We start from the raw sequence: 12,841 nt of genomic DNA, 5'->3' as shown, positions 1-12,841 counted from the left end.
CTAACCAAGTGAGTGGATCAGCCCAGACATGAGGGGGGTACAGCTGCAGGACAGCACCTGCTCCTAAAGCTTAGGAGCTGAGCTTGTTGTGTCTCCATCCCTCCCCTCTCCTCACACTTCTCTGTGGTGCCTCTTGTGCCCTCAGGGAGAGCCCAGAGCTCCTTCCAGTGGCTGCCACATGAAGCCAGGCCAGTGGGGAAGACTTCCCAGCTCCCCTTGCACTGCTGCTGGTAAGGAAGGCATGACAGTGGCTCAACATGTCCCTCTCAGCCCTCACCAGATTGATGACTGGATTTCAAGTCAGCTATTCCTTATCCAAACAAACAGCAACTGCTGTGGCAGCTATGAATTGCAGCAGCTCTGGGATGCAGTATTTACAACTGCACACAAAATGGAATGTAAGTAAATATCAATTACATTGTTACAGAAAAATTGGCCACATTCTCCCAATAATAAGGTTGTTGATTAAACCAGTTCTGAACAATATCTAATTCAGATAATTATCTTGTATCTAGCTCTGTAAAGTTTCGGATTAGAAAATGAAAATACCAACTATATAAAATTATTTAGTACTACTTATGTCTGATCTAACTACTAACGCCAGTACACTCAAATTTGAGAAATAAAATAAACATCTAATAGATATTAAATGTATTTTCAACTTCTAAAGGCAGTACAGGAGCTAAGTAATTCATCATCTTTTTCACTGTTCTTCCACAAGAAGGGAAGGAAACCTGGATCCAAGTCCTAAGGATTATCAGCATTTGAATGGGAATAAGAACACAGAGCTGAGCCTTCCAAACTTCCCACATGCCCCATGTCACTCCCACAGTGCCCACTGGAAAACTCACCAAAAGGGACAATGATAGGACAGGTGATGCTGTAGGCCATGATGACAGTGAACACACACAGCATCCAGGCATACATTGCTCCAAATTCATATTCAAATGCCTGTTGCTAGGAACAAAAACAAAACACCCAAAACTCTCAAGTCATCCATCAATGTGTCAGGAGTTAAGAATAGATTCCCTAAAGCAACAATTCACCTTATCTTATTCGTTCTGAGAGATCAGTTATTTCCCTAAGAGGCAGAAATGATATAATTAGAGGAAGTATTTTGTGTTTTTATTACCTGGACATACAGAAAAGATGTTGTTTCTTTCTTAGCCTTAAAGTAATTTCTCAGAGAATCTGCATCTACAAGAAGCAGCTCCTTAAAATCACAAGGCAGAAAATAATTGTGCCAGACTCAGAACCTTCACCTTACTGTGGTAGCTACATACAGGCTTAAGTTCCCATTGTAACACCTGGAATTTCAAGCCAAAGGATGACACTTCACCTGGAAGTGAAAGTCCATCTCTTAAAATGGAATACAGGCAAAAAGATTTATTTTGCTAGGTTTATGTTCAGTTTAAAGCAAGTTGTACACACCTGATGGCTGACAGAAGAAACTAACCCTGGGCAGTTTTAAACAAAAAATCCCCCTGAAATTCAGACTATAAGATAAAATCAAAACTATTCTATAAAATCCAAATCATAAAACTCTGACTTAGAGCTATGAAGAGATTGATACCTGAAACTCAGAGCCTGGATTTTGATTTTTGACCATCTCTGACTGGAATAAATCCCTCCCTGCTATCTGTGCTGTGAATGAAGGGAATATGAACCTGCCGCGGACAAGCGAAACAAAGGCTAAAAAAAACAAAAAACAAGTCAGGAGATGATAGTTAATGGTATGAAGGATGGGTGCTGCCAGTGTTTCTGACAAGGATCAGCCATTGAAATGCCTCCTGCTCAGGAGGGGCTCCAGTACCTGTTTGATGTTTTTCCTCTCTGCTGTGGATTTGGCCATGATCATGCGAATGGTGTAGAGGATGAGCCCCGGCAGGCGCAGCAGCTCCATCCCATTGCCCACAAAGGCTGAGGCAATCACATAGTTCACAAAGAAGGCTCCCTGGTCAGGCAGGAAAACACATCTGCCAGGAAAGACACCAGACACTGGCTGGGAGGAAGGCAAGCAAACACTGGAGGTGTACAATATATCCCTATTGCCTTTGGAAATCTCTTATGGTAAGGATAAGCACTATGTAGGTTAGGAAGTGGCCAGCAGAACTTGTGATAACCTTGCTGTAAAAGAACACTGCACAATGCACACTACACACTACAAATGCAGCCAGGGGAGAATTAAGAGCCTGGCTGAGTTGCAGTTCAGATGAGGAATAATCTGCTCACAAAAAGATGCAGCAGCCTGATGGGTGGCTGAGAGCAGACAAGAGCATCATCTGATGTCTGCAACAGCTACCTGACACAAGATGAGAAGACTGCAATAGAATAATTATCTCACCTAATTTAGTAACTCCTAATTGTCTTCCTGTTACCAATTTTGAAACGACATTTGGAAATCTATATCCTAATAATTGCATTCTATTTTTTCCCTCCAGGCACAGGAACTTAAAATAACCAATATCTGCAAATTTGCAATGTAATGTGTGTAAAAACATATATTTTTCAGAAAGAGAACTGCTGCAGCTCTTTGGTCTCACTGTAATCCTTGAGAAGATCCCTTGTCAAAGATATACAACAATCCTCATCCAATTCCAATGTCTTATCATCCTTTCTGTGAAGAAATTTTTTTCTAATATCCAATCTTATTGTCTCCTCCCCTTATTCAGAAGCTCAACATCGTCCCAAAGTAGCAACCCTGAGCAAATTTTAATAAACACTAACCAAGGACATTAAACAGCAAAAAAAAAAATTAAAATCTTAAGTCCTAAGTATTTCTTTACAAAGGAATAGCAAAGAGAGAAAATTATTTACTGATATTGGTACTTACTCCAGCCTAACTGCAGAATCAGAGGATTCTCTGTCAAAGAGCCAGCGGAAAAAAAAATCCAGACTGAAAGAAAGATGGTGAATGTAATTCAGTCTCCCACACCTCAGTTCTGTTTAAAAATGCTTCTCTTTTTAAGCAGCTTAAGTCAAGACAATATAGAAAGAATTTAGTATAGCATAGAAAGAATTTAAGCAAGTAATCTAAACACTACTTCAGCTTTATCACAGTTAATGATAGCTAGAAATAAGAAAAAAGGTACAAAATTAAATAGAACAAAAATATCTGTCTCATAGTAAAGTTTTATTATTAATTTTTAGATAGGACAAATACATGTCATCCAGGGAAACAGACAAAAACTGTAAAGGTGGGAAAAAAAGGACAACTCCAACTGAAGTATAAGACACAGTCAGGAAATTTGGCTCTCAGCTATAATGGTGAGTATGGGAAATTTTAAATTAGCCATTGATCTTACAAGGTCTTAAATCTCTTTATTAAAAGAAAAGCCAGGCTTTGGAAACTTTTAAGGGCTCTGAGGATCCCAGATGTAAGATGAATATTGAAACCTAGTGTGCAATGATAAAATAACCACATACACTGAGGGAGTGGGGGTACATTGGCTATACCCCACAACTAGAAAAGAAAAGTAAAATGTCTCATTATAAAAGCACTCAGCCAAAATCTCATTAAACTATAATTCTTTACCTGGTCAGGCCAAGGGAAGGCAGAATCAATACCATGAAGATCAAAAATATGTAGACTTTATGCATCATTATTCTGTTCTCTGCAGATCTATCAACATAAAAGGGCACTGAGTGAGAAACTCATACAAAATCTGCCATATATGAAGGATCTTTCCTGGACAATGCCAGACTTGTCAGACTCCCAGCTTCCCCTACCATATCACATTGCTACCAGATAAAAACCAAACATCTCTGAGATATTCACCAATATGGACCAAGCAGAATTTCAGTACCTTCTTGGGCAACAAAAATCTTGCTGAACGTTAATCCAGGAAGATTTTTTTTTGTATAAAAGTGTTGCAAGTGGTTTTTCTTTGTATAAAAACAAGCAATGACTACAATGTACAAGCACAGCTGGTCTCTCACCCAAAGACACCTTGGAAAGAAACTGCTCTTCAAGTGCCATGCCAGGAGGGATTAAGCAGTTCAGAAAAAGGCACCACTGCCAAGAAACCAGACACTTAGACAAGCTCCCTGTCAGGTGTCAAATCTTGGGGAACACCATGACACTACAAATGCTATACCCCCACTACAGCAGCAGGAACATGGATCCAGTGACAACTTGTTGCCAGAAAAGTGGAGCTCTGTGAACACTTCAGACTCCTAGAGGGGGGATCTGATAGGGCTTTAAAACCATCTAGGGGTTTTATTATAGGAACACTTGGGCACTGTGAAAGCCATCAGTGTAACTGAAATCAGACCTGTGATCTCTAGTGACTCCAGAAAATTATTTTAACTGGTGGAGAAGGGCACAAAGTTCATGTGTGCAGCACAGCTACCAAAACAAAGATGAGGAAAAGCATACAATTGTGACAAATAAACAATAGAGTCTAGAAATGGTGTCTTAGAAAAGCATTGTGGAAAAATTCAAAAGCAAAACCACCAGATTTACCTTAGAATATAAAAACAAACAATGATTACAAGGTTTATGGATAAAGACTGAGTGGAGTTGAGGTTGAAGTGCCATGCTTTTATCTGTGTGTAGGTAAACAGGGCATCAATTCTGGTACTCCAAAGCAAGCTGTGCTGAGTTCTCCAAGTCAGCAGTTCATTATTGGGCTTGACATCTCTGGGTTGCCCCAGCTCAGAGTGAAAACCTTGCACCAACACATCTGCTGGGCCTTTGGCCCTAAATCTTTTCAGATCACCACTGATGTCCAACAGATCTGAGCTGTGAACCAGGACTTACATCCAGACCATTTTGTCATGCCAAACAAAAAGATGCATGCCCTTTTTATAAGTTGTCAGCCTGGAGGGGATCCAAGCCACATGGCCAATCTTCCCAGAGAGCAAGTTAATGATGGGATTTGAGGCACTTGCCATGCTCCTGTTGAAGCTACACCTCCTGAGCCTGCTCTTACAATATTTTTTTCTGATTAAACACAAAGAGGAGTGAGGTGGGGAGCAGAGGAAAGCATAAGCAAATCATGTGGTCATATTAGATTTGCTGTGTGAGTTACACATTACCCAAACCCTGAAGTGTAGTTATAACACTAGAAAGAGACAAGAACAGGAAAGGTCTTGCTAGGAAAGCTCTGCAGATCTGAGAGCTCTGTGAAAGATCAGCACTTCATTTGTCTCAGTAGTTCAGCTGATAAGGTAAAAACAGAGGAAAAAATTGCTTACTTTGTCCAGTGAGATTCCAGCAAAGTTGAGTAATAGACAATTGTTGGTAACAAAGCTGAGAAGGACCAGAGCAAGAGTGTTGGGAAAAACTGACTGATGACAGGATTCTAGAGGGGGAGGAAATAAGAATTAGTATTAAAAACACTTTAATGCAGTCATGGTAGAACAGAGATGCTAATATTTTGCTTTTTGTAAATTATAACAGGATGAAGTGAAAAAAATTATATTCAGATAATCTTAAATTGAGTAATGAGTGCTTAGCACTGGCATGCAAGCCAAAAAACCCAAGAGAGATTTAGCATTAAATTCCATGAGAGTGCAGTCTCACAAGTAGTTTTTACGTAGCTTACACTAGCTTGGAGAAATATTTCAAAAGAACAGCTTGCAAGTTGCTTTACTGCAAGCAAACTAGGATCAGATATATAGGTCATCTTGCTTTGAATCCTATAAGCAAAATTAAAAAAAAATTACCTCAGTTAAAAATCTTATCACAAAAATCAAAATACAAGTTGGATTTGAAATTCCATTTTTTGCAAAGATTTTTGATTACAACATTTAAAATTATTTAAGTTTGGACTGCAAATTTTTACCACAAATACATAAACATGTTATAATAATATAAAACCTCAGATAAAAATTACTTCAGACTATTATCCAGGAACAAAAGAGGGCTAAACACCTGATTATGAACTTATGGTTTTAGTCAGCAGCTACATAAAACAGTCCTGAGAATTTCAACTGAAGCTGTAAGGCAGGAATTTCAACTGAAGGTAAAACAATGAAACCCTATCAATTTACCAAAATTTTAGTCTGATTCACAGCTATATCCAAACATATGGCAATACTCACATTAAGGTAGTGAATAGGTTTAGTGACATTGAACTTGTCCATGGTTGAGATGATTATGGAAGGAGTGGTAAGAAAAAACAGCACAAGAAAAAGAAGCAAATTAATGCAAGCCCATCTAAACCACCATTTAAATCCACGCACTGAAAGATTTTTCCTGGAGAAAGAAATAAAAATAAAAAGGGCATTAAAACAAGCAGCAAGCATTTGCTGTTAAAAAAGGATATATATAATATCTGTCAAATAACAGGTGGCACTGCTTTTTCTAAACTGAGCTTTCAAAGTTATATAACAAAGCACCACATAAGTTCCAGTTGCTGTTAGAAATAAAAAGAACTGTGCAAATTCTCTTGAATGATACCATAAATTGTGCTTGCAGAAGAACATATCTAATATTTCATTACACAAAAACAATATCTAATCTAGGTAAGGTTTGGGATGAAACACTTGCATTGTTCAGTAATACAGAAGTGCTAAAAAGAAATGGAACAAGAAGAGACAGAGACAGAGGACACAGAATTTCTTCAGGAATACCTATCAGAGGCAGAATCTACCAAAAAATTGTGGTTTGAAATAAAATTTCAAATTTGCAAACACTGAATCTCTTCTTGCCATATTAAAACAGCAACTGTAGAATTTAAACAAGTAAAGTTCTTAAATGTTATTTGAGATGGTTGCCAAAAGGACTGGAATGATTTGAGCACCAGGCAAAGTCAAATATTCAGAACAAACAAAGCAGGGATACAGAGGTTCAGTGACATCCCTGATTATGACAAGTCTTCTTGGAACATCCCTGGGTCCCTCTTCTTCAAGGTGAAGGGAAGAAAAGGAAAAGAACAGGAAGAAGACAGAGCAGAGTTTACAGAATGGACCAAGTTACACTCATCACATGGCAACTCAAAAATATATACATATTTTGAGGATACCCAGCACTAAAACCAAGTTGCTTCCCTCAGATCTTAACAGTAGATGTGCACTAGCCTCAAAAAAAAGGAAATACTGAGGGACAGACATAAACAGGATTGGGTTTTTTTAAATTTTGGGGTGGAAAAACTCTAGTCCATTACCCCAATAATATCCAAAGACCCCAAGGTCAATGAAGAACACCAGCAAGGAAAATAAAGAGGCAGATCAGCCACATTCCAACACCACAAAGTTTTAGTTTAGGGTTAAAAAAACCCACACTCATCCCTGTTTGTCCTGTGCCCATTCTAATTCTAGATTCTCACCAACAAATGGATGTAAGAGAGGAATCTTACCAACAAATATTCTCAGGGTAAGGAGCATATGTAACCTCCCAGCTGGATACACACAGCTCCCTGCTGTAGGGTGATGGCTGGGGCTCTCCTTTACACTTAATGCTCTGACATTTGCAGGCATTGAAGTCCTTAAGGATGCTGTAAGGAATAAAAGGAAGATTTTTCCATTTTTTTACACCTGAAAATGCTAAATATGTAATGAGAAAGTCTGGGAATAGTGATAAAGGATTTTGGGTTTTTTTATTTTAATAACCTGTGATCAAAATAGAGCTTATACAACACTGTAATATATTATGCATTAATGACCATTATTTAAACAGTTGCTACCACAGGCCTGAGATCTGTTTTGTTAGAAATAAAAAGCAGTCTTGGTTTAAACTGTTTACTGCTTCTACCAACATGAACAACAGCAATGAGTCATATTAAAAAAAAAATTAAAAAATCAAAGCCTAAGAGCATTGGAAAAAACAAAAGACAGTTTCCTAAACACATCTTTACATAATACAGCTGTCTTCAAATCAAAGTAGACTAATGAAATGAGCTTGCAGACTAATCTTTTACACTAGTATCAAAACCAGCCAATTTTGCCTTGAGTACCAATTCTCAGAAGAATTTTTAGCATGCTAGTATCCTCACAATTTAAAATATTAGCCTCTTTCACCCACTTCTAAAATAATCACAGTGCTTAATTCTATCTTCCAATATTATGAGTTGACTGACACTCAAAATTTAAAGAAAAAATTTAAACATGCCCAGAATAAATGCTATCAAAGATCTCTCAAAGGACAGCAGTAGAAGGGTGAGGAACACATTCAGAAACTATTTTATTGCAGCAGCATAGAAACAATATATATATTATATTTAGATGGGGTGATTCCAAAATCTGTGAACATGCTTTTTTCTCAGTTGTGGTTTTAACATAGACAGAGAACCACACACAAGAACACCAAACTAACAAACACAACCCTCAACCCCCCAGACCTTTTCCTTACCAGAATTCAAGCAGTGATGTCAGATTGCCAGCATCTTGCAGCAGCAAGTATTTAAGACAGTTGATTATTCTTTGATAGTTTATTGTTAAAAATACATTCAGAGCAAGTTTTAGCCATCATTAAAAAGCTTCTACAACCACCTGAGCCCCCAGAACCTCACTTTTGGTGTCCTGTTTCTCTCATCCTATTTCAGGGCTCTGCAGAGCAGAGCATCCTAAGGGCACCAAGTAACTTTCTAATTTGATGGGATCCTCAGCTTCACACATAATTTAATCTAATTTCCCAGAGAATGGAGTCCACCAGATTAATTCCAAGCTAAACAAACAAAAATATTTTCAGGTCTTGATGGCTGAACTCAGAGATGCCTGCAGTGCAGCTCAGAACACTTGTTCAAGGAGGGACTAGCACATCAAAATTATACACAACACATCAGTAGCTAGAGAAGGAACTTCAGTGCTTATTTCTTCTTTCATTTTCACATCTCCAAATGCTATTTCATTACAAATTTAATAGAGGAGGCAGATTTCATCACACAATCACTACTCAATGAAAGAATAGCAAGCAAAACTTTCTCTGATATACCAAATCCTTGCAAGAAATTCTACATCCTGGACTTCCTTGAAAAACAGCCTCAAAAACTGCCTCTCTAACATGACTTGAAGGCCAAAAGAATGCAGGCAATTTAAACTACATAGGCTAAGAACAGAAAAAAGCATGATGTGTTATGTTGCAATACAAATATTATCCTGCTTTCCTTTACCCATTTTATGTTAGCAAAAGATGTTTACAAAATGCCAACAGAACATGGGAGGCTACATATATTTTTCTCTGCAAATGACTGAATAAAAGCAAAAAACAACTTCTGCTATTAGGTCTAAACATGTATCTATAACAACAGGTAAGAGATTTACAGAATTTGTGTATCTCTCAGCTGTGGCCAGGTCCCTCACTGAGCCTACCCTGCTGAGATGATTTAACTGGCAGTGTAATTTGTACCCACTCTGATAATTTGGTAATTGGACCATTTGCACAGCAGGAAATGGAGTTGTCAGTAACTCATATTCAAGAACCAATTAGTCTGGCCTCCTAAAAACCTACCCTGATGGACTGGATCCCACACAGAAGAGAAAGGCTCTTTAGCCCATTAAATGTCACAAAATGCCATTTTAGTCCTTTAGGTAATTTCTTCATTCAAAGCATAGAGGCTAAAATACATTTATGGAAAAACTTACCAGGAAGCAAAGCAGAGAAAATCCACAGAATGGTGAAAAAGAAGAAAGGAAGAACCAACATAAGCAAACAAGGGACATAAACAAGAGATCAGTTGTACTATTTTAGTAAAAAGAGAGCAAACAAGACAATGGACAAAACTTACTAGGTTGCCATGGATTTCTCTTGAAATGTTACAAAGGCCATTCCCAGTGGGTTATTATGAACAGCTTGTTCCTCTTTTGAATATTCTTCCTCAAGTTCATTTCTAACTTTGGTATAATAATCTACAGCATCCTCCTGTGGGGAAATTGATGGCTGTTAGATGCAATGTACCAGATGGCCAATATCCTCAATAACACACAGCTTACACAAACCATGGCCACCCTTCCTCAGGCCACTCCCACAAATTACAAATCATGCCACAAGGCAAAGACAACAGGAAGATTTTCTTCTGCTTCAGTTTGTGCACTAAGATTACATTTCAAAATTTCAGGGAATTCCTTTTCTATGCAGTACAAGAACATGGCAGATAAGCTATGAATGAATAAAGAATTTTCTGTAGGTCAATGAAACATGACACAAACACTATTTTCTAGTCCTCTAATAACCTACTTAGCTATAACTAGAGAAGAACAGAATCTCTTACCCTTTCACATCCTCTCATTTCACAGCAGCAGAATTGACCACATGGCTTAGGGTTGATTTGGACTCTCTTGCCATACTTCTGATGCAGGTGCTCATAGTAGATCAGGCTTTTTTCTGCCTGTTTTCTGCACAAAAAGAAATACATCCATAACATTTTGCAAGAGAACAGTATCAACATCAAGCTTAAAAAGATTATAATCCCTGAGAGGAAAAAATTGTGCCAAGGACTGATAGCAAATGAATTAGTCACCAAAGATATTTGCATGCACTTTCTTTTGGTTACTTATAAAATTATTTGCAAGTTTGTATAATCATTATACAGCCTACATGTAGTGAAGTTCTAGGACTACTCACTACTTGTAGTGAGGGTCCAGGAAAAATAACAACCCAATTTTATTGAGAGCCCAGAAGACAACACTTGTCTCTCCTGTGATCAGCACCTCTGGCCAAAGAAGCAGGGTTAACAGTTATTAATTCAATAGTTCAGTTTTTCATTTTGCCTGTCTATAAATAACTAAGTACATGCATACATAAATAATCAGCAAGTCAAAACTTAATTTAGGCAACACACAACCTATCACACCAACAAGAGATGGGCTGAGCCCCATAAACCCCTTTAAAACACAGCTGAATCTAACTGAAATCCAGAACTTGAAGAGCAGAATCCACCTTTAGGATACACCAGGTCAGTACTGCTGGTGCATGTTGATTAAGCCTAGCAAAACATTCAAAGAATTATGCTAAATTTGTGTAGGTTACAAAAACAAGTACCTTTTTTTGAAAAGGTTGATAAGCCTGGCTACATCATAACACAGCTGGACCTCCAGCACAGTGCAGGTTGGGTAGGCATCCCTGAAAGGAAGCAGCACATGAGAACCATAAGAACAGAAAGTAGAGTGAAGAAACTGTTTCAAGAGCAGCACTGGTATCTAACTGACAACTCATCACTCATTTCATTTCTGAATGAGGTATCAGAGAGCACAGGCTTCCACAGACAGCCATTGGAAGTCACTCAATATGAGATGCACAGCTTTATTCCAAGTAAAAGTTGTGTGGGGGCATGACTGGAAAGTGTGGATACACAGACACTTTCTTAAATTCTGATTTAAATATCAGTTAACTATTGATTGAAATATAATCTTTTCTGAATTTTAAACAGTGCAAAATTTTAAAAAATTATCTGCTTGGACAGGGAAAACTATCAGGACAATTTTACATCTCCCATTCCTAAACAAAGATGGAAAGAAACTTTTTACAAGGGCATGTAGTGACAGCATAAGGGAGAATGAATTCAAACAAAAAGAAAATAGGTTTAGATTAGATATTAGGAGGAACTTCACTGTGAGAGCAGTGAGGCCCTGGAACAGAGAAGTTGTGGATGCCCCATACCTGGAAGTGTTCAGAGTCATGTTGGATGGGGTTCTGAGCAACCTGGTTTAGTGGAAGGTGTCCCTATCCATGGCAGGGAATTGGAACTCGATGATTTTTAAGGTTCCTTCCAAGCCAAACCATTCCATGACTCCAATGTTATCACTCAAGTGTGGGACTTACGTGAAATGGTTTTGCACGATCTCTTCACTGGCATTTTTTGGAAGACCAGTTATGAACAAAGTGCACTTAACCTGGGAGAGAAGATGTAATTACATTTTTATATACAATCAAAATTACATTTTGATAAAACACATTACAAAAGAGAAAACAAGAATATAAAGAAGGCCAAGACACAGCACAGTTAGCTGTGCAGTAGAGCAGGAAAAAAGGTAGGTAATTCTGATTTTGGTGGGAGCTCATCTATTTAAGACAGCACCTTCTACACTGGTAATAAGTTACAGCAAAATTTCACAAATCCCTCCCCAACCCCCTTCTCTCCATTTGTTTTCACAATTCACTCAGTAGAGCATTGCTTTCAGTCAATTCCTTCACTTTTATGTCACATTCTAGCATGCAGGAGGCACCTTAGCAATTTTCTTTTTTAGCATTATCCATTGGCAAATACACTTTTTTCACTCCAATACAGACACTTACTATGTTTTCTTCTTTATATGTGACATACTTCATGTGATGTCTCATGAAGACAACAGTCAGAATCAGGTAAACAACAGCAAAAACTGTGTGCAGCCAAAGCAGATTATTGCTGTCAGACAAAACAGAAAGATGAGAAACAGGAAGAACCAATTGTCCAGCTGATACAAGCAGCCATCAGAATGACAATGAGATCAAAACCTCCCACTGAACACAAAATAAGGAAAAAAGCTGGTAGTCAGTCACACCTATGCAGATGCCTTGGACAGCCAACAGGATTATTTGCTTCTCATAAAATTCTATGGGGCATGGAGCTAAGAAGAAAAGGGAGGCTCTATGACATGGGCATATTTAGGCAGTGTTTGGCTTTTACTTTCTCATTCAGATGACATATGTGACATATGATGCTATTTGCCAAAATGTTTGTTATTTACTTTATTATTTACTCTGCTGAGTGCATAATTAAACTCTCCTTGAACACAATCCTTACTCAAACTGAAAACAGCCTCATACAGGGAGGAAATTCTGCTCTTCTGATAACTCCTTCAAAGCTTGCAGAAGTTCTGTTCTGTGAACAGCTCTTCAGTTTTGTGAAGAGCATTAATAATTGCAATTAAACTAAAATACAGGAACCTATTTTACAGATTAAAAAATCCCCATTAGTTA

The 12,841-nt window shown here is 38.0% G+C and overlaps 1 protein-coding gene across 1 annotated transcript in view; it reads right to left on the bottom strand.

The window, feature by feature from the left end:
• TMEM63A (transmembrane protein 63A) overlaps positions 1-12,841 on the bottom strand; it is a 29,682-nt gene that overhangs the window by 6,621 nt on the left and 10,220 nt on the right. The window contains exons 8-19 of the mRNA XM_058801106.1: positions 12,179-12,287; positions 11,705-11,775; positions 10,925-11,005; positions 10,155-10,278; positions 9,672-9,805; positions 7,305-7,442; positions 6,049-6,202; positions 5,200-5,306; positions 3,536-3,622; positions 2,834-2,896; positions 1,814-1,976; positions 852-957 (exon numbers count right to left, since the gene is read on the bottom strand). Of these exons, the coding sequence (XP_058657089.1) occupies positions 852-957; positions 1,814-1,976; positions 2,834-2,896; positions 3,536-3,622; positions 5,200-5,306; positions 6,049-6,202; positions 7,305-7,442; positions 9,672-9,805; positions 10,155-10,278; positions 10,925-11,005; positions 11,705-11,775; positions 12,179-12,287 (1,337 nt within the window). The remainder of the gene's footprint in view (positions 1-851; positions 958-1,813; positions 1,977-2,833; positions 2,897-3,535; positions 3,623-5,199; positions 5,307-6,048; positions 6,203-7,304; positions 7,443-9,671; positions 9,806-10,154; positions 10,279-10,924; positions 11,006-11,704; positions 11,776-12,178; positions 12,288-12,841) is intronic.

The sequence above is a fragment of the Ammospiza caudacuta genome, chromosome 3 (assembly GCF_027887145.1).
Source record: "Ammospiza caudacuta isolate bAmmCau1 chromosome 3, bAmmCau1.pri, whole genome shotgun sequence".
NCBI lineage: Eukaryota > Metazoa > Chordata > Aves > Passeriformes > Passerellidae > Ammospiza > Ammospiza caudacuta.
Note: the sequence above shows the minus strand (reverse complement) of the source record. Positions and strands in the feature narration are given on the sequence as shown.